We start from the raw sequence: 22,955 nt of genomic DNA, 5'->3' as shown, positions 1-22,955 counted from the left end.
GTTTAGCCAGATCCGTAAATTCAGTCCGTTACTCGTCCGTAAGATTCGGTCCAGTTGTAACATCCTCGACTGACTCCTTGGCTACATATCCAACAAGCTCTAAGAAATCAACCTCTTCTTCCTCTACTTCATTAACTTTAGCTGCACAGTCGACAGCATCGTCTATACTCGTAGCGCCTGCTCCAACAGCTACTTCTCCTTCGACTGTAGTCTCCTCTCGCTCAAAATACTTTTTAAGTAGGTTAGCGTGGTAAACTTTCTCCTTCCTTTTTACTTTCACTTTGTAGTCATTGAGACCTACTACTGAACTAACTTCAAAGGGACCTTTCCACTGCATAAGTAACTTGTTATGGTCGGTAGGTAGCGGCACAAGCACTTTCTCACCGGGTTGAAACTTCCTATCTTTAGACTTGCGGCCGTAATAGTGCTTTCCTTTCTGCTGACCTTTCTCCAATTCACTGTGGGCGAGCTTAAGGGTATCTTCTAACTTCTCTCGCAACTCGAAAACGTACTGGTAACTGTTCTTTACTTCAGGCTCCTCAACTTCTTTTGTCCACAGCTTTTTGAGTATAGTCGGTGGTCCTCTAACAACTTTTCCATGTAAAAGCTCGAACGGCGAAAACCAGTGGACTCTTGGGGACTTCACGATAAGCAAACAACAGTGGGTTTATGTAGCGATGCTACTGTCTTGGCTGCTCACTAAACAGTCTCTTCAGCATAGACTTCATCGTTCCGTTGAACTTCTCTGGCAAACCGTTACACATCGGGAGATAGGGTGTTGTTGCAAGATGTTTAATGCTTAGCAGTCGGGTGACTTCTCTCATGCAATCAGAAAAAAACAGTGTACCCAGATCACTCAGGATTTCTTCGGGTACACCTAGACGGCTGAAGATATCTACCAATGCCTCTGCTACGTATCAATGTTCTTTAGTGGTCGACCTCAAGGTAGCAAGTCGAAAAATGTACCAGCGTCAGTATGTACCTGTGTCCGTCTTCACTCGGAGGACTGATAGGCCCAACAAGATCTATTGCTACTCTCTTAAAGCGCTTTTCAATCAGCGGCATCTTCTCTAAGGGTACCTTCGGCACTGATCTCTTACTTACAGTCTTCTGACAAACGTCACAGGACTTGCAAAATCGAGTTACGTCACCTTGAATTCCAGGCCAATAAAACGCACTCTGGATCTTGTCTGTTGTTTTCTTGATGCCCATGTGACCGCCCATGATCTATCCGTAAGCTCCTTCCAATATTGGGGGTCTCAACTTTTCAGGTACCATGACTTGTTTAAGCGGTTTACCACCATTCACATAAGGGTGCTTGGACAGACGGTACAGTACTCCACAGTCTTCAAATGAAATCTCCGCCTGACCCTTTGCTAACACATCGTCTCGATGCCAGTACTTGTTCAGACTCTCATCTTCGCGCTGCATCTGCTTGAGCTTCTCTCTATCCTCTATAGGACTCTCACTGCTACTAGGCACCTTCAAGGCCATGCGTTCATCCTTTTGCTTAGCTTGACTTCTTGTAGTTACTGCACAGGCGTCTTGCCAACTGGGGTATGGATTTTGTGCATCCCTGGAATCAGGTACGTTGCCAATAATTAGGTCGTAGATAGAATCTGAAAGGCACTGCGCTGCCACATGGTCCTTAAGATAAGGCGTATCAACATAAATTCTTGCTATAGGCACCTTCCTTGCTGTGTTGTCAATAAGCAACATAACGTTAAAGTCTCCGGTGAACTGATCCTTGCCGACAAGGTCCTTCTTGACTACTACTCCGCTGCAACCAGTATCTCTTAAAACGTCGACAGTCTTCTCTCCAACTCTGCCCTTTACAACAGGCATCTTACTTCTTACTCCAGTTAAGGGTTCAACACATGCATTACTCAGCAACGGGACTTTCTTGCCACAGGCTAACAGAAGCTGATCATTTTGAATACACGACTTGACTTCCTCGGGGGTAGCGTTAAGATCGGGAGACTTAACCAAACAGCCAGCATTAACTTGACCACGTTGCACAGGGTTGCCATCCTTACCTTGGCCTCCTGACTTTCGTCCACCTGATCGACAGTTCCTCGCTTCATGACCTTGCTTGCCACATAGGAAACACCTTTTAGCTAGAGTTGGGCAGTTAATAGCTTTGTGTCCGCGGGCATTACACTTATAACGCTGGAGGGCTGTTGTGTCACTTTGTGTAGTCTTTGTTTCCTCCGCCTTGGGTTGTACTTGTGGCTTCTTGCTCGCAGAGCTGAACAGATGCTTTCCGTGTGCTTCTAAGTACTGATCGGCAATCTTCGCTATCTGAACAAGCGTTTCCGGGGCTCTTTCACGAAGGTGAATTGCTGAATCTTTTGGACAAGAGTCAATAAACTGTTCTTTCACAATTAAATCTTTCAGGCCTTCAAAAGATCGTTCAGTGTTCGACAGTTCTAAGCAACGCGACAACTATCTATCCAGTCTCACTATAAACTGCTCCGGACTCTCGTCAACTTCCGGCTCTGATGCTCTAAATTTACGACGATAGCCGTCCTCTGTAAGGTCATATCTCTTCATCAAAGCTAACTTCACTCGGTCATAATCTTGGGCTGCTTCCTCAGATAATCACGGCAATCTTCGCTATCTGAACAAGCGTTTCCGGGGCTCTTTCACGAAGGTGAATTGCTGAATCTTTTGGACAAGAGTCAATAAACTGTTCTTTCACAATTAAATCTTTCAGGCCTTCAAAAGATCGTTCAGTGTTCGACAGTTCTAAGCAACGCGACAACTATCTATCCAGTCTCACTATAAACTGCTCCGGACTCTCGTCAACTTCCGGCTCTGATGCTCTAAATTTACGACGATAGCCGTCCTCTGTAAGGTCATATCTCTTCATCAAAGCTAACTTCACTCGGTCATAATCTTGGGCTGCTTCCTCAGATAATCGCGAATAAACCTCTAGGGCACGTCCAGGCAAAAGAGCACTAAGTTTCGAAGCCCATCCTGTCTTCTCCCATTTAGCTGTTGTTGCGAATCTCTCAAATCGTTGTAGGTAAGCATCCAAGTCGTCCTTGCCATCAACAAATGAGGGAAGCTTGGGTGCCTTGGCCCTATCCTCTCTCACGTCAGCACGTTCGATATCGTTACGGCCTTGTCCTAGACGAGCGAGCTCTAGTTCATGCTCTGTCTTAGCAGCTTCAATAGCCTCTCTCTGTTTCAACAGTTCCGCTTCCAGCTCTAATGTTCTCAGATCGTGTTCTTGCCGCCTAGTTTCTCTTTCTTGGTCTTCTCTTCTACGCCTTTCCTCTTTCTCTTCTTCCTTTCTTCTGTCTTCCTCGAGTATAAGACGTCTCTCTTCCTTTTCTTCCTCTAACTGCCTATGCTTTTCTTCCTTTTCCTCTTCCAATTGTCTACGTTTTTCTTCTTTTTCCTCTTCTAACTTCAGTTTCTCTCGCACAAACTCGAGCAGTTTTTCTCCCGCCAATCCGAATTTTAATCCAATCTTTATAAACTTATCCATTTTCACAGCAGTAGTTCACAGTAAACACACTCGATACACTTCCCTGTAGCAGTTCTTCTTACTTCTCTGTATGCTCCTTCTTCTTAAACTGTCCTTTCCTGGTTACCGCACTCGGCAAACAATTGAATTCCTCTCCCAAGACAGGCCCCCAATGTTACGCGGGTAATCTTTTAGAGGACGGGTAGCTTGCAAACTAAACTGAACGCAGGGTTGTCGGAACAGCAATAAGAAGCAAGAAGATTTATTCCAAAAATGAACGTAGTTTCCGCGAAGTGAAACTCCACAACAGCACTTTAATCGTTAAACTTACACGGCCTCCGCCAACTTGAAAAAACACTTCTTCCGTCACACTTGACTAAACACGACTAACGTCAAACTCTCTTCGCTTGTGAAAACTAGTTAAAACTTAACTCGGACTAGCCTACTTATATACTTCCACAATAAGATTCTATAACTTTCTAAATAGTCTAATTATAGAGTTACAAAATATACCGCTTTAGAAACGCTTACACAAGATCCTAAAATGAACAAACTATGAACTCTCGCGAAGCTTCTAGAAAGGCACGTCACGCAATACAATTTTTCGTAGTAATTGGCAAAAACAGGCCCACGGGAAATTATGTATAGGAAAATTAAAATGCATTAGCCCAACCCCCTTCTATTAAATGACCGGTCCCTAAAATAGTCTGGTTGTTTTGTGTGAAATGGTTCACCTAAACTACAAACCATTTGGTCAGATGAGAAGCTGTTCACTGGTAGACGTTAAAACGATACGGCCAAACAAGAGTCAGTTTGTTTAAATTATAATCCATCAATATATATATATATACGATGTGCGAAATGAACGAGGATGATAACGAACGGTCGGCTGCACTATTGCGTAATGGTTTGTTAAAATAAGAACTCGTGGAAACATTTACAAATGGTTCAAGTCATACGCAAATGGTTCAATGTAATGCGGAATGATTTACTCCACAGGGCTCCCACACAATCTGTGTGTGTAACCGCCGTTATTTTACAGTAAAATGTACTGGATTTACCGTTTGCCTCACCCATAGCGATATATCGTTAAGTATGTATTTAAATCGATGTTAAATTAACGTTGAATTACCTTACCTGTGCTATATAGTCGTCCTTTTGCCTGAGCGGTTTTGAAAGAGTTTGAATTCGCCGTTTTCTGTTTCTATTATTAGCGGAGCTCTCGCACGCGCGAAGCGCGCGCCTGCGGAGCACCATGGGTAAGAAAATTTGGTAAACTATCCATCCGAGAAAATTTGGTTATGACGTAGCGTACGCCCACCCGTACACACACTTTATATAAGCTGATGTCAAATGTCACATCTTGGAGAAATTAACACTTTGTAAGCCATCCGTATGAGGATGAATTGACAGCTGTCAAAATCAGACTTCCGCTGACAGTAATCACATGACCATCTCGCGGGCTCAAATGAAAGACCAGTCGTTTTCCTCTACATATAAGCTGATATGTCACACAAACATAAAAATGAAAATGAAATGAAACTTCGCTTTGACCGGCCAGGGTTGTCGGTAGGCTGCCAGAAGTTTAAAGTTATACGCGCTAGCCAAATTAAGGTCAATTGACAGCTGTCAAAATGGAACTCGTGAAGACCACTATCAGATCACTAACAACGAGGGCTCAAAAACACGATCTGCCAGACTGAGATGTCTTACTAACACTCGCAGTCAACAGTCCTTTTATTCGAAAATTCGCCATTCTAATGAAGTTCAATCAATTGACAGCTGTCAAACTACATGACAATGAACTGACCTACAATAGCATCAGGTTTGACATGACCTTACAGATTTTTAAAAAGTCTTAACATTTTCTGACCACAAATACAAAGTAAACGTTCCGAAGAATACAATATATTTAGTTATGCTTTTGGCTACAAAAAGAAAGCTCTGAGCTATATTGTTGCCTTGCGGTTCATCTTGAAGTAAACACCCGGAAGCCGGCTTAAATCTGCAAGGTTTTTGAAGTTTATGAGCTTACGCTCATAAATTTCAGAGACACTTACTCACAAAACTTATCGTCATGAATGAAAATTGTTGTCTCTGTACATGTTTCACCGAGTTATACTTATTTTAATGATTGTTAGTAGTCTCTTTCTCAATGTAATCGCTGCACGGGTTGTTTTCAGTCGAACATATAATAAAACAACAAAACATCGCACGCAAGACTACTCAAAATGCCGCGTAACACATAACAAAACCATAAATAAAGGAAAATAAAACCTAAACATAGTAAGTTCTCTATCATGTTGAAGCTTAGCTCTATTAATGTTCATTCACATTAGTAAGGCACCGTGTCTGAGCAATAAGACATGAGACTCTAATAAAGTTGGGGGGGGGAGGGGGCATGTTGCCCGCCTGAATTTTAAAACTTCTCGTGTCGGTGTTTGTAAATGCTTGTCGCTTGTCGGTTTTGCCGTGACTGTCGCAATTTGGCCGAGGGAGGTTGTCTCTTGTGACGATTTCATTTTACGCGCTGTCGCTACTTTTTGGGCCATGTTGCTTGTCGGAATTTACCCTGGCAGGGCCTCGAGAGCCCGTCCAGCAGGCCGTATAGGTGATTTTGGGAATTTTTTTTATCGTTTTCACTAAAAGCCCATAATAATTGCCCTATATATCACATAGGAGCAGATTTTTCCGACTAAACAGTCCCAGTATTATGGAAAATTCTCTTCATGAAAACGTTTTATAATGTGGTCAATTCTATGACTTTTTGCTCAAAGGAGGCGCGTGCTTCGATCGTACTGGGTAAAAAGTTAACTGATTAATGTTTATTGTTTTATTTAAATTATTGATTTCTTAACGTGAGCTTCGCTTTTAGCCCTGGCTAAATCTATATAATATACTGACATAAACACTGATTTTGAACTGGAGCGACAAAAAAGTAAAAGCAAAGAATTAACACGAAATAATTCTTGCTTTGATTGTTTCTTCTTGTTTTGTTTTTCAGTGTGTCTGGGAGTTCAGTACACTTTTTTTTTTGGACTTGTCACGTGCTTAAAACATTGTTCGAGTTATCGAGGGTAGAATGAGGGTAAAGTACGTTACAGTAAATGTAACATATATATTTAACCAGGACTAAAACCTAGGCTCTGGTTAATAATACGTGTAAACAAAAATTAAATCCTGTAATGCTAAACATGGACGACAATGAAAATGGCTTCAAGACTGATGGATTTGTACGTGCAGCACGCTTTTTTGCCGGGTTTTTTTTTGGCCGTTGTTTTGCACGACTACAACGCTGTTTTGTACGACTAAAACGTCAAACTTCCTAGTTACACATTATTTTTATGGAGGAATTGTCGTATGTGCTTACCCAATATTCTGTTTCCTGTGTTCATGTTCGCTTTTATTTTTCACTGCCGCTCATTTTTACCTTGCTGGCTGCTAGCATTTCTTATTATCGCCGCTTTGAATTTCCGTGTTTTTCCTTTTACGAAATTCGTCTCCTTTGTTTTCAATAACTCGCTCAAGCTCTCCACGTTAGTGTAAACATAAAATTATAACGCCGAAAAAGACACGACTTTGCTGTTGTTTTTTTGTTCTTAAAGTCCCGGCGGCCATGTGATTTCCTTCCCAATAAAACCTTGAGTTGCATTTGGGTTGCCATACCTGTTGATTGAGTTATTTTACATTGGTATGCCTGTAGTGCGGACGGACGGTCGGGTGGGCGGGCAGTCGGTCGGTGTACGGTCACGTGATTACCAAATTTTCTCGGATGGGTAGATTACCACATTTCCTTAGCTATGGGAGTCCGCCCACGCTCGGCGCTTCGCCGCTCGCGGAGCTCCGCTATGAAGAAAATCCAGGGGAAATCGACTTTGGTTCGAGTTAGCTCGAGGTTCGAGTTAGCGAGGGTTCGAGTTATCGAGAGTCAACTGTAATGGCGATCCTCAAGACACCGCGATATTCTCTGTCCAGTTAAGATATTCTATTTCTTTAAAGGTTAAAGAAAGAACGTTTAAGACTCATAAAAGGGAAATACTACGGTTTGTTCACAATGTACTTTATTGAGTCAAAACTCTTCTTCCAAACTCGTTAACACGAGTGCAAAAACTTTCGGCTTCAACTTTCAAACTAAATCATGGTTAACACTAAAAAAGAAAAAAAAATTGAGTGAAATCGTTAGAAAACATTGAGGATTAGGGCCAACAAAAATATGGCGCCCAAAAATGCACTCGGTTCCAGTCCTTTCACTCCACTGGTGTCCGGTGTGGTATCCGGTTTGGTACAGGTAAGCGAACATGAAAGAAGAACACCCGACACGTTAAGAAGCTTACACGCTGAAAAAGAAGGAGAGGAGTTATTCTGTTGAGATAAAGGAGGTGACACCCATATGAGAAGTATGGGGATCCTGTTTGGAAGATTAGAATTTATAACAGTCAAGCAATTCAAAGTCAAGCGTACCCCCCAAGATCCATTTATGATTTTATTATTCAAAAATTGAAACCGTTTATAATTATCATTAGAAAATTGAATAGTAGTCTAGGATTTCAGATTCATCACTGCATCCTTTTACGCGTAATGAGCAGTGAATTGACACTCGAGTTAGTTATGAAATTTCCTCTGGTTCAGTTTCCACGAATTTGATGTAAATGTCTTCGAAGCAATTTTATCCATTCAAGGATTTTCAGTCTGACCAAATAACGTGAAATCCGAAAACAAGCCCATCCATGTATAAGCCCCTCCAAAAATAAGCCCCCCAAACCGGTAAACCGGTAACGCAAAAAACCCTCCGTTAAATCGCCCTTCCAAATATAAGCCCCCCGGGGGCTTGTACTTGGAAAATTGCCCTCAAATACAAAGTAAAAAAAAGCAATTAATAGTACATTTACTTCCAACTATAAGACTAGCCCTATCGATTTTTCCCTCCGTGGATAAGCCCCTCCAAAAATAAGCTTCTCAAAAGGGGCCTTTAAAAGATATAAGCTTCGGGGCTTATTTTCTGAATTTTACGGTACAGAAAAGAAAATTTTTACTGCTCATTACGCATGCAGGAATGCAGATTTGAACTTGATAGTAGTTGCGGCAACGACTAACTGATTCATTTTTCAAATAATCGATTTATTAATGGCATCTACGCTTGACCTTGTCTTGCTGTAACCCCTATTTATCAGAGACTAATCTGGGCATGGTTGTACCAATTGCAATGCAGGGAACCAAATTTCCAAACCAGCTAACAGCTGTAGTTAAATATAATTCGAAGAAAGATGTTGAAATTGATGCTGTCTTCGATACAGCACGACGGCGTTTTGATTTTTCTTTGTGTATTTTGTTTAAACATTTTTATATAACTACACACCATAAGCTAGATCTGTATGGGCAAAAAAATGGCGTCTACCTCCAAAACACTCACACCAACCGAGACCAAAATCAGAACGATTTACATCATAAACGCCCCGCATCCCCGACGTATAAATGAACATAGGAGTCTCCCTCGGATGGGGGCTGGGAAGGGCGGGGCAAATTCGTTGCTGTTATGTTCTTACCGTTGTAGTCGCTGGCTGAGTCACACAAAACTTTGCTGGAACAGTTCTTTAGTTTGATGTCCTGAGTATAGACAGGACCCATCATCTTCCCTTTCAAGGTCATACACTGATTCAATCCATCGGGGCAGGTAACATTGGCGACTTTGCCACTGTCGCAACTGCCTGCTCCTAATCCCGGGACATTGGTACACACTGGACACTCAATACCAGACACTGGAAATAAATAAAACCGTGGATCATTATTTTTTGGCAGTCGTGAAAGAAGTATCCTTTGATTTTCATAGTGTGTTAGCTCGGAAATAAAATACAAGAAAGGGAAAAAGAAAAAAGACTCGTTGCTTGTGTATCTAATGTAAGATGTATACTTCCTGGTCTTTGGGAAAAGTGGGACTGCGGTTGTAGTGTTTTTGAAGGTAGCACAACTGTACAATGATATCCATTCATTACTAAGAAATAGATCTTCATCAGTGCGAAAATTTCAGTCAATAAAATTATTGGTAAATATGACCAGGAAATATTTCAATTTCTGGCATAGTCATTAAGGATTTTTGTATCGAGTAGAACCAGGGTGGGGGGGAGGTAACTATTGCTTTCCTCCTAAGTTTCTTGACCCACTCCACCTACCAGTATGACGTCACATAGTAACGGGCAAGAGCCTCGGGTCGCTTGTGCAAATTAGCAAGGGATACGACAGTTATTTGGACGAGCGAGGTCGAGGAAAAGCTAAGAAGCTAGCAAATATCGCTATATATCGCTTATTCGATTGAATGTGCGTGAGCTTTGGTGTTGCTATAATCTGCTTGTGTAAACCGTTTTGATATTTTGTGTCCGTGATTGTGTAATTTTGTTCATTTGTTTTGCGGGCCGTGTTGCGGGATCGCCATCTATTTCACGGGACCGGCAAGGTCATCTTTTTTTTTGCTCTAAAATAGGCAAGGTCTAGTCTCCAGAATAGGAGGTTCCATTCAAAGATCACACATGTTTATATTTCATCTATTCTTTTGTTAATTAAACGGGCCTAACTTCATATCAATCTTTCGAGTGCGGGCCTCTGTTCATCTCCTAATTCTCCACCAAATTCAGTAAAGCTAGTTCGATCGATTATCTACATCGAGTCGGCCCGTTGAACCCGAAATAATGCGAAATGACTTTGAAATACGCGCTTAAGCTAATTTTACTCAAATGTATATTTGAACTCATGATAAATACAGCTCCACCAGCTTCAAACAGCGTCTATGGCAGAGAAAAATTGTTTTTATGTGACAAAATTAATTTTGCAAATCATGTGTGTCACTATGGTAAAGTTGTCAAGGAGTTGCTTGAACGTGCAGAGTAACCGGGTTCGACTCCCGGTGACGCTGTTTTCTGTTTCTTTGAACCGTTTTTTTTTTTTTCTGTTTAGTCTCTTTTATTTTAACACTATTTTTCCTATTGGCCTTTTTTGCTTTATTCTTACTGCTGACCGTGCCGGTCATGCTCTTGGATCAATGTATATTTTAAGCTCAAGTCCCGAGTTTTATTTCGGAAAAGTGATTTCAAAAGCTTTTGATCTGCAATATACTGGCCAAGCTTACGACCAGAAAAAAACCATAAGCTGTCAAGACATGTCCCTCCTCTGAAACAGCTGAATTTTTTTCAATGTTAGTTGACATCATGACAAACAACACACAGTACACCACAAAATGTACCGGCTAATTTACATCCAACACCCACCAGTAACCCACTGGCGAAAGTTAACCTAGCTTGCCTTTTGTACATCGTCTTAACTAATCAATATCATTACCCTAAAATCTCCACTGGGTTTGCCCCAAAAAATAATTAAACGAAACCTTTTATTGGTTTTCGGGATTTAATTACAAAATTACAGGTGTATGCCCAATACAGTACTAAAATGCGATAAAGCAACAAGATTCCATGCTCACAGTCTCTCACAAATGCCTGTCATTTACCTTCCTCTTTCAACGCTACAGCTAAGCGAACTTTGAGAAGAATGATATGGGGTTCCACTAGCTCTGAAGAGCTGAAAATACGCACAATGTAAAGTATAATACATCCTTTGATGAATCTCCTATTGCTGTGTCTAAACTCCTCAATCTTGCTGTGCACTGGCCCTCAAAAGTGTGACCGGTCGGTATGATTGCTCCTTAAATTTGCTCGACGATAGAAAGGAATCTTTAAAATTCATTACACCACTGGACATTTCATTCCAAAAAAAAAGTACTTAAGTCTAGTTTTCTAAGACAATGGCAACCTTAAAACCTCCAAATCCAAGAAATCGGAACAGCATTTCCGTGATAAAATCGAAATTTTTATCCGTCTTTTCGATGAAGATTTGCTCGCCATTTTGAAAGTTACTGACGCGAGACGTGACGTCATACTGGCAGGCGGACTGTACCACAGATTTTCTTGGAGACACCTCCCCCCCCCCCTACCCCTTGAGTAGAACATTCATTTAGGCTAACTAACGACGTTTTGTCGAAGTATAAATTGAGGACAGGGTGCTCCGTAACCGTAAATTCTGAGGCAATGTTCACACCATAACGCCGCGAGTAGCTTTTGCGCTGGCATAAAAACAATGCGAGATAGGGCTTCTGAGGATTCCATTTTCTAGGGTTAATCGCAGGTGACCCAGGCCCAGTAGTGTTTTCAGATTGACTAAGGTGTATATCCCTCGAGTAAATTTTTCCAGGGTGCGGGGGAGATTAACTCTGGGGTCGTGACGTCCAGAAGGCCACCCCAAGGACCCCTGGGTGGATTTGATTTCGTACAGTGCCCAACCCAAGCCTCGTTTGCTTGGCCACGCGGTGATCTGTGAAATACATTAGAGAGATTAAGATTCACGTTTACGGCATACGGCAAACGTCAGTTGAAAATTTCTCAGAAAAGAAAATAAGGAGATAAAAACAGTCCAGAACGATTCTTGTGGACAAAACTGGCATAAAACTACTTATTTTGTGTAGAAGCAATAAACATTAAACGAAAAATGAGGGGAAAACTTGGTCACGTGGCACAAATTCACGTTTGCCGTTTGGCGTAAACGTGATTCATAATCTCTCTATTATGGTAGCGGCCTTGTTTGGATTCTGTTCTTCCAGATTCACAAAGTCTGCTGGATCTCTTTCGCTAACTGGGGGAGCTTTATTGGTTTCTATATCAAGGGCAGTCCTATTTCTACGAGCCTAGCGTGTTTATCTGCCCTTGGTGTTCGAATTTTGGGGAAAGAGCCGTGCTGTAAGGGAAACGATGACGGCTGAGATCTCATCTTGCGACTTACGTTGTTTATTTATTGTATGGAGGGAGAATTTGAGCATATTTCACGAAATTCAGTGTGCGCATTAAGGACAAAAACAATTGACTGCAGCGTAGGTTTCATTGACTTCTATTCACTTTTTCCTCCAAATTTAATGATCGTTTTACCCCCACACAATGTAACACTGTACTTTTACAGTATTCGCACTGTGGAACGAAGCCTAAGTTATAGGCGGCCGTTACCACAAAAATACAATCATGTCAAATAGCACAGACAAAACGCAAATGGTCTCGTGATGAATTACGAAATGGTTCAAATAATAAAGAAATGATCATTCTTAAAATAAAATAGTCTGGTTGTTTTGTGTGAAATGGTTCACCTAAACTACAGGGGCACCCAACGTCAATTTTCGGAAAATAGCTGTCTGGAAGACGATTTGAGATCTAGAATTCTCGGAACATTTGCCGGAAAATTTCTTGCTTGCCTGCCTCTCCAAGGATTTTCGAACATCTGAAAAATGGTGTAATTGCCCATTTTAAACGGATGTTTACCCTAAAAGGTCACCTAGAACTTTTGGGAGCCTTTTTTCGGGCTGAAATTTTCGAAAAGGTAAGTTTTGATCCCTATAAGTCTCGGATCACTAAACTCTCAGCTAGGAAATCCGTACAGATTAAAAATTTTTAGGGGATAAAAATATGCCTATATCTACTGTTAAATGCTAAAATAAGTTTAACAATGCTATGTTTAAGTGGTTTTGAACCATATTAATTCTCGCTGGGTGCCCTTGAAACTACAAAAGATTTGGTCAGATGAGAAGCTGTTCATGCAGATCACTGGTAGATGTTAAAACGATGCGGCCAAACAAGAATCGGTTTGCTTAAATTATAACCCATCAATATATATACCATGTGCGAAATGATCGACCTTGATAACGAACGGTCGGCTGCACTGTTGCGTAATGGTTTGTTAATTCAATTCAATTCTATTCTTTATTACACACTATATATGATATTTACACAAGTGTACGCAGTTAGGAAAATAAAGTAGCGGATAAATAATAATTAACTAAAAGACATTGAGGGTGCGTTCCTTTGAGATGATCCGGATCAGGATCAGTGATCCGAGATCAATCGGATCATGGTAGATCAAATGAACCGATGAATCCATGTCCAGAGTGGATTCATCGGTTCATTTGATCTAACATGATTCGAGTGATCTCGGATCACTGATCCTGATCCGGATCATCTCAAAGGAACGCACACTAACTATGCTTCATACAAGTTGCAGAGAAATCGGTGTACTTCGTTAAGACGCAAGGCCATTCGTAACTTTTTCGCAAAGAGATCTGAAGAGGAAAACCGAAGAGACTTTTGGAATGTGTATCGGCCGTTACTACACTAAAAAAAACATCAACATCCAAATGATATAATACTAAAGGAACACAACGTGGTAATCAAGGACAAGACAGACATCGCAAATGTCTTTAATGATTATTTTGTCAGCAATGCGAGGGATTGAAATGAAATCACAGGTAATTATGCAGAAAATTTTGCCAAGGCACCCATCCAAGTATAATTACCATTCACAAGAACACTACTAAACAGCCTGACAAGGATTGTTTCAGCTTCCAAATTACGAACAAAATACTTAAATAATTGAGCAGTTACTATTGGAAATTAAATACAAGAAAGTCATTTGGACACCATTTCCTGTCACTTTAAAAAGGATGATGAACTTGTCAAACAGAATTACAGACCAGTAAAGGTATTACCATGTCTGAATACGCTACTGTCATCTCAGCTTGAAGAACTTTACAATGGGCTCCTATCAAACTTGCTATCCCCCTACAGAAAATTCCATAGTCGTGAGACTTCGCTTCTGAGACTCACGGAGGACTGGAGGAGGAGTAGAGACAAAAAAGAACTTGTTGGGATTGTTTCATTGGACTTACCGAAAGTGTTTGATTCAATACCGCACGCTCTTCTTCTGGTCAAATTAAAAGCATATGGCCCGAGTAGCAGCGCTTGTGCGCTGCTTAAGGACTATCTCTCTGGAAGATTGCAGAAGGTTAAAATTGGAGATGTAACATCTGAATGGGCAGCGGTTTCGAGAGGAGTAATTCAGGGCAGTGCACTTGGGCCCCTGCTTTTCAATATTTTTATCAATGGCTTACTTTATCATAGTACGGAGATAAATCTTCATGCGTATGCCGATATGACTCCGACACTGACCCTAAATTACTTGATCATGACAGGAGGCTCATGCATTAGCTTAATATTGCAAACGTATGGTAAAGAGGCAAAGGTATGTTGGTCAAACCCACCAAACACCAGGCCATGATAATAGGAAACACGGATCACGTGTTTTCCTTTCAGGTGCAAAAATCAATTGAATTGTTTGGAATAACTGTGGATGACAGACTCTGTTTTGATGAACACGTCTCTAACATATGTAAAAAGATAACTAATCAATTAAATGTCATAAGTAGATTTTGCAAGCTTATACCTGCCACTGTATTATTACGCCTCTAGAAAACATTTATATTACCACACTTCCTGTATTGTTCTACCGTATGACATTTTTGTGACTCCCGAAATAAGGATAAGCTAGAAATGTTGAACAAACGCATTCTTAGGGTCATCATAAATGACAAAGTCTCATCATACGGTGACCTAGTGTCTTCATTTTGAACAATATCTGAAGTATCTCAAAGAATTGCCTTCTCTGAGATCTGTTGATTGTTCGATGAGAGGTACTGATATCCTTAGTCTTCCTAAACCTGCTACTACTTTTTATGGCTTAAATTTGTTTAGTATACTGCTGCTGACTTCTCGAACGCGTTGCCTGACAAACAGAGAACCCTTTCGTCTTTACATGGCTTTATTTCAGCAAATCGGCGATGCCGATTAATAATGGTAATTGAACTGAGTGGAGTGCAATTTGGTCTGAAATCATACGAGTGATTTCAAAATCGAACGAGCGGGCAGCGCGAGTTCGATTGGAAATCACAAGTATGATTTCAGACCAAAATTGCACGACACGAAGTTCAATTACCACTTTATTACATCCATTTTGAAATCGCAGAATTTAGTCAGTACTAATATTTTACTGATCGAGTAGCCGGTTTGTTAAAAAGCCGAGACAAAAAGGCTTTTACATCGCATTTTGTATTCGAAACAAAAATGATGCGATTTAAAACAGAAATGATGCGTTTTAGAACATGAATGACGCGATTTGGAACAGATGCGATTTAGAGCAAAAAATGGTGCGATTTAGGAATAAATCACACTGCTGAGAGCCAATCAGATTGCACGGATAGCCAGTGATTTCAAAGTGGATGTAATAAATTAATTAATTGTATTAAGAGTTAAACATTTTCTTTACATGTAGTTAATGAGTACCATGGCTTATTTCATTTTGGGATTTCATTTGTTTCACGGAGATACTAGCCTATTTTTGGCCACTCATTAATTCGATATGAAATAAAGTTTTATGTATATGTATGTATGTAGGATCATCCATTTAAAGTCTCTAGTCAGTGCAATCAATGGGGAAAGGATCACCAATGGATGATATGTTCAGGATCAGGAGGCAGGCAAAAACAAAATGTGAAGCGGCTACCATAGTCAACGTTTGATGCTCGCTTTAAGACAGGATCGATATGTGACCGACTGTGAAGAGATTAGGGTTAGGATTAGGATTGCATGCCAAATTATTTAGACGTTAAAGATATAATAATGACAGCACTTACATTATGTTGCCCAGTATCCGGCCGGTACCAGTATCCGACCACTCAAAACTAAACCTCAATTTTTGTGGCGCTGTTATTAATTTTTTTTACAACGAAAGTATTCCCATTGAAAGCCATACATTTCAGCTATGAAATGTAACTTTTGGCGGGTTTACAGTTTGAGAAACAGTTGCAGAAGGCGCCGTAATGTTCAGGTGAGTTAAATTATCTCGGCAAATATTTACCCTTTTTGCTGCGCAGTAAAACTGGTGCTGTTCAAATAAGGGTTTGCAATATGTAGTATTTTCAAGGAACCTAGTAAATACTTCAAGTGAAGATTGTAATTTACACAGAAAAAATGCCAGAACAAGAAAAAATGGAAATCACTTAACACGTTGCGCGACATAAAACGAACTCAACGAGAAGTGAAGGAAGTATAACATGAACAGATTTAGCGAACCACAGATCAATGTTCCAAGCACAGAGATCACAACTTGGTAGAGAAGAATCGACGGGGTCGCTTGACAAGACAATAGGTCTCTAAGTTGTGAAATCGGTACAAAGTTGTACAAAGTCGGTTAGAACTGAAAACGATAAAATCGAACGAAAACTTATTTAGCTAAGAATTCATAGAGTACAAGTATATCATTATACCAAATAGTGAAAGAGAACTAAAGTCCACTAGCCATACACTACATTAGCCTATAAAAGCGATTAAAGTAATACGACGATGAAACTACTGGTATCAATCACTCAGCATACTCGTGTTGAAGAGTAGCGCATAAGAATTATAAAACCACTGTAGCTCAGTGATGACAAGACTAAATAGATTCCTCGCATAAATGGATTTTATAGCAACAACGATAGCAAATTGTTTACCAAAACTAAGCGCAATAGGATTCCTAGAATGAAATTGATACTAAAAGAAAGAAAAACTCTACTCACTTTGGTTTACACACGCACCAATGTTATCTTGACTAAAAAAGCTAACTGAGCTTGATAGAAGATGAGCACGAGTAAATAGAAATAAAACCTCAATGGCTAACAGAAGTTAAGACCATGAAGTCTACGCTAGAATTGAACTAACTAAGATGAAAACGCTTAATTTGTTATAAACAAAACATGCTTGGAAACGATCTAGAAATTACTACGTATTTCCCCTGCCAACATAGCAGGAAAGGGCTGGGAAAGTAGCGTGCATGGGCTTATCAATAAAAATCATCGTTTACGTAGGCGATGATCGGTTATATTATAACTGCGGTTAGCACGTTCGTGCTCTAATAGGGCATTAATGAAAAGAAATCTCGTTTCAAAACCAACAAAATGATACCTAAAGAGTTTTTTTAATTATTCTTGAAATTCAACTTTTCTGGAATACAGGCGATCAGACATCGCGCAGAATGAGTGGACATCATTAGCTATTCATGACCGCCGAAGCAGCAAATGCGAACTCTCGAGCGCTTTCGATAAGCTCTGATTAAGACAGGGACACCCAACGGGAATATAGTTCAAAACCAATTAAGCATAGCATTATTAAACGTATTTTAGTATTTAATCGGTAGATATAGGCACATTTTTATCCCCTAGAAATTTTTCATCTGTTCGGATTTCCTAGCTAAAAGTCAGTAGTGATCCGAAAATTATAGGGATCAAAACTTACCTTTCCCTAAATTTCAGCCAGTAAAAAGGCTTAAGAAAATTCTAGGTGACCTTGTTAGGGTAAAAATCCGATAAAAATGGGCAATTATACCATTTTTTAGTTGTTCAAAAATCCTAGGAGAGGCAGGTAAGCAAGAAATTTTACAACAAATGTTCCAAAAATTTTAGATCTCAAATCGTCTTCTGAATAGATATTTTCCGAAAATAGCGCTGCGCACAGATGACGTCACAGAATCGTGACCCCTAACCGAGACTCAGACAAACATTGGCCATTTCTACTAGAGGTCGCAAGAACGCTGTAAGCAAACGCACAGTTTGCGATCAGTTCTGCTCGCCCTCTTTGGGGTTTTTAGGAGCATTCCAGTTTTGAAATTCGAGGAACGTCCAGGAAAATATAATGTAGTACAAAGGATTGAAGCAGAGCGGAAAATGAGAGAACTTTTAAACGCCGTGTCTTGATACTATTTGCAGCCCAGCCGGTAAATGTTTTCAAAGATTTCTCATCAAATTCTTTAAAGAAAATTTGATAGTTGTTTAGAAATATCAATTTCTGAGTTGGAGTACAAAGAGTCGTAGTCGTACCAGATATTCGATAAGTTTAGAGTTTTGTGAAAAACATAGAGACCTACGTAGTTTTCATTTTATATTGCTGGGCAGTTCCGGGCCACAGTATTCTAAAAACCGTCCCCGCGATTCGAGATTCGAATATGCTCAAGCTCAGGCAATTCGTCCACTACAAGACCAAACCTGCTTTAGAATTGCTTGGCGTTTGCCAACAAACATCATAAGTTTCAGGGAGGTTTCGATTTTTCTGGATATCCTGAAAACTAACTCCGTGCGTCACGCCGGTCATGTGTTGAAAACAATGAGAATCACAAGATGCCGGGGAATGTTTGAAATCGCTTGAGATTTCTAAAGAAGCATTTGATGTTTTTAGAAGAATTAAATCGGAGAATTCTTGAAAATGGAATAAATTTAAGACTGTCATATATCCACCTCTTTCAAAACACTTTACGGTTGCCTGATCACCGCCACAAAACACAGCGTACTTCGCTTTCTTTCCGGATTTCTCGCGGTGAGACCACTTTTTCAGGGATCCTTAAGTTCCTCTCACATTCTTCCCTGCTGCAACGCTTGTTGTTTACCATATCCCGATAAAAATACGCGAAAAAAGCAATGTTTTGACTCAACACTCGGTAAACGCGCATACAAAGCCTTCGAGTGAGAAGCAAAGTTTGTCTGAGTCATGCGAGGGGTTTTATCAGACGTAGAGTATTTTTAGAATACGGTGCGCAGCGCTATTGACGTTGGGTGCCCTGTTAAGAGAAGAAACGGCCTCTTTTGGCCCACCAGCGTTGATAAAACTCATTCGCGCCACTTCGTTAACTCCAAAATGACAAATCCCCAGATGGAATATTGAAAATGAATAATATATCTACGATTTAACCACAAAAGATAACAATTTTTCGTAGCAGAAGGACTATCCATCTGTACTTGAAAATTGCTAGAAAGAGGCCATTTTTTGTATGGAAGTAACCTGAGATCAGGCTCTATTTTCGTTTCGCTTTGAAAATGACATTCCGGCGGGCAAGGCGAAACGAAACACCCCCTTTAACTTTCGTTGATTTCAACAGCCAATGAGATCCTGAGGCATTGTTCCAAAAGCCAATCAGCGTTAAGGCCCAAATCTGGCCGCAGTGAGCACAAACGTGAGAGAGTTTGTATCAGGCCCAATTTTAGCGGTAGCCGTTAGAGAGAATGTATGAGAACCCCTAAAATTGGGCCTGATCTCAGGTTAGTATGGAAGCTGACTTTGAGCGTGATTTTCTGGAAACCACTGACGCAATCGTAAGTAAGCCATTAGCTAGCGCTGGTGCTGCAAACTACTCTCCACTCTGCAGACCACTCGACTAAAGTTATTAACCCATGAATCCAAGCGTATGCGCTTCACTAGGAAATGAATAGAACGAGTAAAAGTTTACTTAGTGGGTAAATTGAGAGAAACTATAAAAATGGGGAGAAGTTTTACTAGCGTAAAAGGCAGCTGAAACGGCCTTTGAGTCTGGTCCAAAAAGGCATTGGGCAGTTTGGAAACAATCTAGGAGAATCTACACATGACCGAGTTGAGCGAGCGTTGACAAGGATTATAACAAGAACTGGAACGAAAACGCCTAAAACTCGTTCTACAAATACATTATCTAGTGCCTTGGGTTGCATAGCAAACATAACTGTCTCTTTGAAGTCTCAGTGAAAAATGACTTAGTCACTAATAACGTATTAGCTCGAAACTGTTTTCCGTTAACCGCGTGACAGTGACGACACAAGCATGCTCTTTACAGCTCACAGGCGACAATTTTTTTCGACTAAACTCAAAAAACACAGTACAGGAGATTGTTGTTCGACCCCAGTTGTAAAAGCATCGTAAGATTTGATCGAGTTTAAACGACATGCTTCTTGTTGTAGTTAATGCGAAAATATTTACCGGCCTTTAAAGACTTATACGTTGGTGTGGTCACGCTCATAAACACGCGCTGTTAAACGTGAGATATTTGGAAACAAAAGAAAAAACAAAAGCTCCCATGGCCTTTGTTTCTTTGCAAGGCGGTAATCGCTGCAAAGGAAAGACCGCGCAGACTTTGACCAATGAGAACGATTCAGTTCACGCTTCACCTGTAACATTACAGACCTATGCTTCAAACTCGACTGCAAGTACAATGTCCCGAGAACAATGGCCTTTCTGGGCGATGAACATCTACTTTTGTATTGACTTCATGTGCACAGTATCCGGCCAGCTTTATCTTTGCTGTGCACGCATAAAAATCTGCCGACAAATACTCTTATATCTGAATTCACGACCACGCCGCAAAATATACTTGACTCTAATCATGGCCCCAGTTCCTGAAAGACTGATTAGCGCTAATCCAGGATTAAAAATTTTGTTCCATTTTTGTATTTTACTTTTCTTTGTATTGCTTAGAGTAACATTCTCTCACTGAATCTCGAGGTTAAAGCTCAACAGTCTTTTGTAAGCTCGAGTTACATGTTCTTAGACAAGAAAACTGTGCTCAAAGTACTTAATCCTGGGTTAAACTTAGACAACAAACATCTTTTAAGGAACTGGGCCATGAACCGTAATTTTGGAACCTTTTTCTGTATTACTCTGACATTATTAAAGAAATCCCAAATGCACCTCTAGAATATCAACATTCATTATCTTAGCTTAGGGCTAAACTTAGTTTAAAGGAATTTAGCCAATTTTATTCTCTCGGGTTTCTCAGCTTATATTTTAGCTGTTGGACTCCCGACTTTTTTCAGAGCATTTTGGCTCGTCAGACGACCACGCGCGGGATCTAGGGCAAAATCTCGTCTGCGTATATCTGTATTATAAACACACAACCGCAATGAAAGATTACGGGAAATTTCCTTTCTTTTGTTTTGGCTCAGGGAATGGCATTTCAAAGTAGCTACTTATGGTGTTTATCCATGTTGTTGTGTGTGTGCTTGGCAAAAGAGGAGGGAGGCGATGAAAGCTCTTCTGTAACAGAGAATAAACAAGTAAGCTTAAGTTGAGACTGGAATATGAAGATATTGTCACGAGGGATTAATTATTTTTTAAAATTTAGTAAGATCTTATGTTAAGGTCGAGGCATGAAGAAAGCACCTCATTATTAAGGTACTCATCGAGTATTCTAATTCTAAAACAGCGAAGAAAGCTACGCTGATTCGAGAAACTATAATAGACAATTTCGATTAATAAGGTCATATCTCTGACTGAGAAATTTCAATTAACACTGCACTGACCTAGCTTCCTGTCTGTGAAATATCCTGTCTTTCGCCGGGTTTAGTATCTGCGCGATTTTACGAGTAGTACGTTATTAGAATTCAGCCATACTATTAACACCATTAACACATTTCCACTACTGTTGATAGAGTTTTGATTATAGGGCTGATTATGATTATGATTATGGGGAAATCTCTACTCCTCATAAGCTCGGCTTCTCGGAGATTTCCTCGCCACAGTAGTTCATTGTGTGTGGCAAAATAATAAAATATAATAATAATAAAATAAAATAAAAGTCAAGTTCTAATAGTAATGTTGAAAAACCATGAAGTACTGATGTAAAGTTTTGAGGTTTATTCTGTGTATGTATGAAGCATTAAAGATAAAGCCGATATATTGATTATCAGACAGGGTTATAATATTAAACAAACAGCAACTGAATTTAATAATCCGGTTGCTCTTTCTTTGTTTTTGGGTTGGGAGAAGATTGGACAGAAGAGTGAAAAACAAACAGGGTTCCTGTTTATTTTTTCCTTACCCTTTTTTCATGGCACCCTGTACACCACTATAAACATTCTTGTTGTGAAACGTTAGAATGCTTTTAACTGTTTTTTTATTTCATTAACTTTTCAGTAGTTGATTAAGTAAGCCACTATTTGGCTACCGCTCAAAGAGATATTTAGATCGTAACAGAAAAATATCGTGGGATATATAGATAATTAGAATTAATCAGTGTTGTATTTAATCGGGTTTTAGTATAGGTAATAGCATGATTTGTAGTGATATTTGGCATAAATACCACGAGTGATATTTCAAAATTGTTATACGTAATTTCAGGAGCCGTTAGGCGAGTGAATTTTGAGATAATTTTGAAATCTCACTCGTGGTATTTACGCCAATCACGTACAAATCATGCTATTATTTGTTTATACTACTACTCGCAAAAGGTTTGTAATTTTCACATTTAGGTATAGGCTCGATTAGCAGCCGCTGTTCAGGAAAATGAGCCCTCACTCATCCCCCCAAAAGAGTCTCTCTTCGGGGAGGATCAAAGACCGGACCCGGGAGACGGCGGAAATTGAGCCTAATGTAGGTATTTCAAATTAAGCAGAGATACCACTGCTCTAAGCCAATGACCGTTCCATTCATGTACAATTTCGCAGCTTTAATATGTAATAAATTTCCTTCCGATTGTCTAAGTTTAATTAAATTATTTTATTTTAATTTTAGGAAAAAGGAAACCTAAAATTGTCACGTTTAAAAATGTGATGGAGAGAGGAATCAAGAAAAAATTTCACTTTCGCAATGCGCTAATTTGCATCTAAGATTTTCGACAAAATAATACTGAAGCCCTTGCAATTTCGAAAAAGACTTAAGAACGAATGTCTGTAGATATAGAGCAATCGGTGGCCACGGTCAAAAATTAAATTTCGTTCATATCTTGTCCATAGATAGGTATCAGTAAGCAACTAAACGTGGTGTAGTTTGTTTTTCAAAACGCCGCTCGGATTTGGAGA

At 40.0% G+C, this 22,955-nt stretch overlaps 2 protein-coding genes across 3 annotated transcripts; both read right to left on the bottom strand.

Moving 5' to 3' along the window:
• Positions 1-1,227: 1,227 nt before the first annotated feature.
• Positions 1,228-3,496, bottom strand: LOC140922365 (uncharacterized). Its single transcript, XM_073372355.1, has 3 exons — positions 2,766-3,496; positions 2,606-2,640; positions 1,228-2,399 (listed from the first exon to the last, which is right to left on the bottom strand). Exons 1-3 carry the CDS (start codon positions 3,494-3,496, stop codon positions 1,228-1,230), a joined length of 1,938 nt encoding a protein of 645 aa, XP_073228456.1.
• A 4,022-nt stretch (positions 3,497-7,518) lies between these two features.
• On the bottom strand, positions 7,519-21,480 carry LOC140923223 (uncharacterized). Of its 2 annotated transcripts, none has more exons than XM_073373306.1 (4): positions 21,459-21,480; positions 15,832-15,939; positions 9,019-9,231; positions 7,519-7,812 (listed from the first exon to the last, which is right to left on the bottom strand). In XM_073373306.1, exons 2-4 carry the CDS (start codon positions 15,890-15,892, stop codon positions 7,655-7,657), a joined length of 432 nt encoding a protein of 143 aa, XP_073229407.1. In that variant the 5' UTR covers positions 15,893-15,939; positions 21,459-21,480; the 3' UTR covers positions 7,519-7,654. The 2 variants fall into 2 exon arrangements, with proteins under 2 accessions (XP_073229407.1, XP_073229406.1); XM_073373305.1 differs by lacking the exon at positions 21,459-21,480 and adding an exon at positions 16,944-17,081.
• Between the last annotated feature and the right edge of the window lie 1,475 nt (positions 21,481-22,955).

This window comes from Porites lutea, chromosome 13, assembly GCF_958299795.1.
Source record: "Porites lutea chromosome 13, jaPorLute2.1, whole genome shotgun sequence".
NCBI classification, from domain to species: domain Eukaryota; kingdom Metazoa; phylum Cnidaria; class Anthozoa; order Scleractinia; family Poritidae; genus Porites; species Porites lutea.
This window is presented reverse-complemented; position numbering and strand designations above follow the sequence as displayed.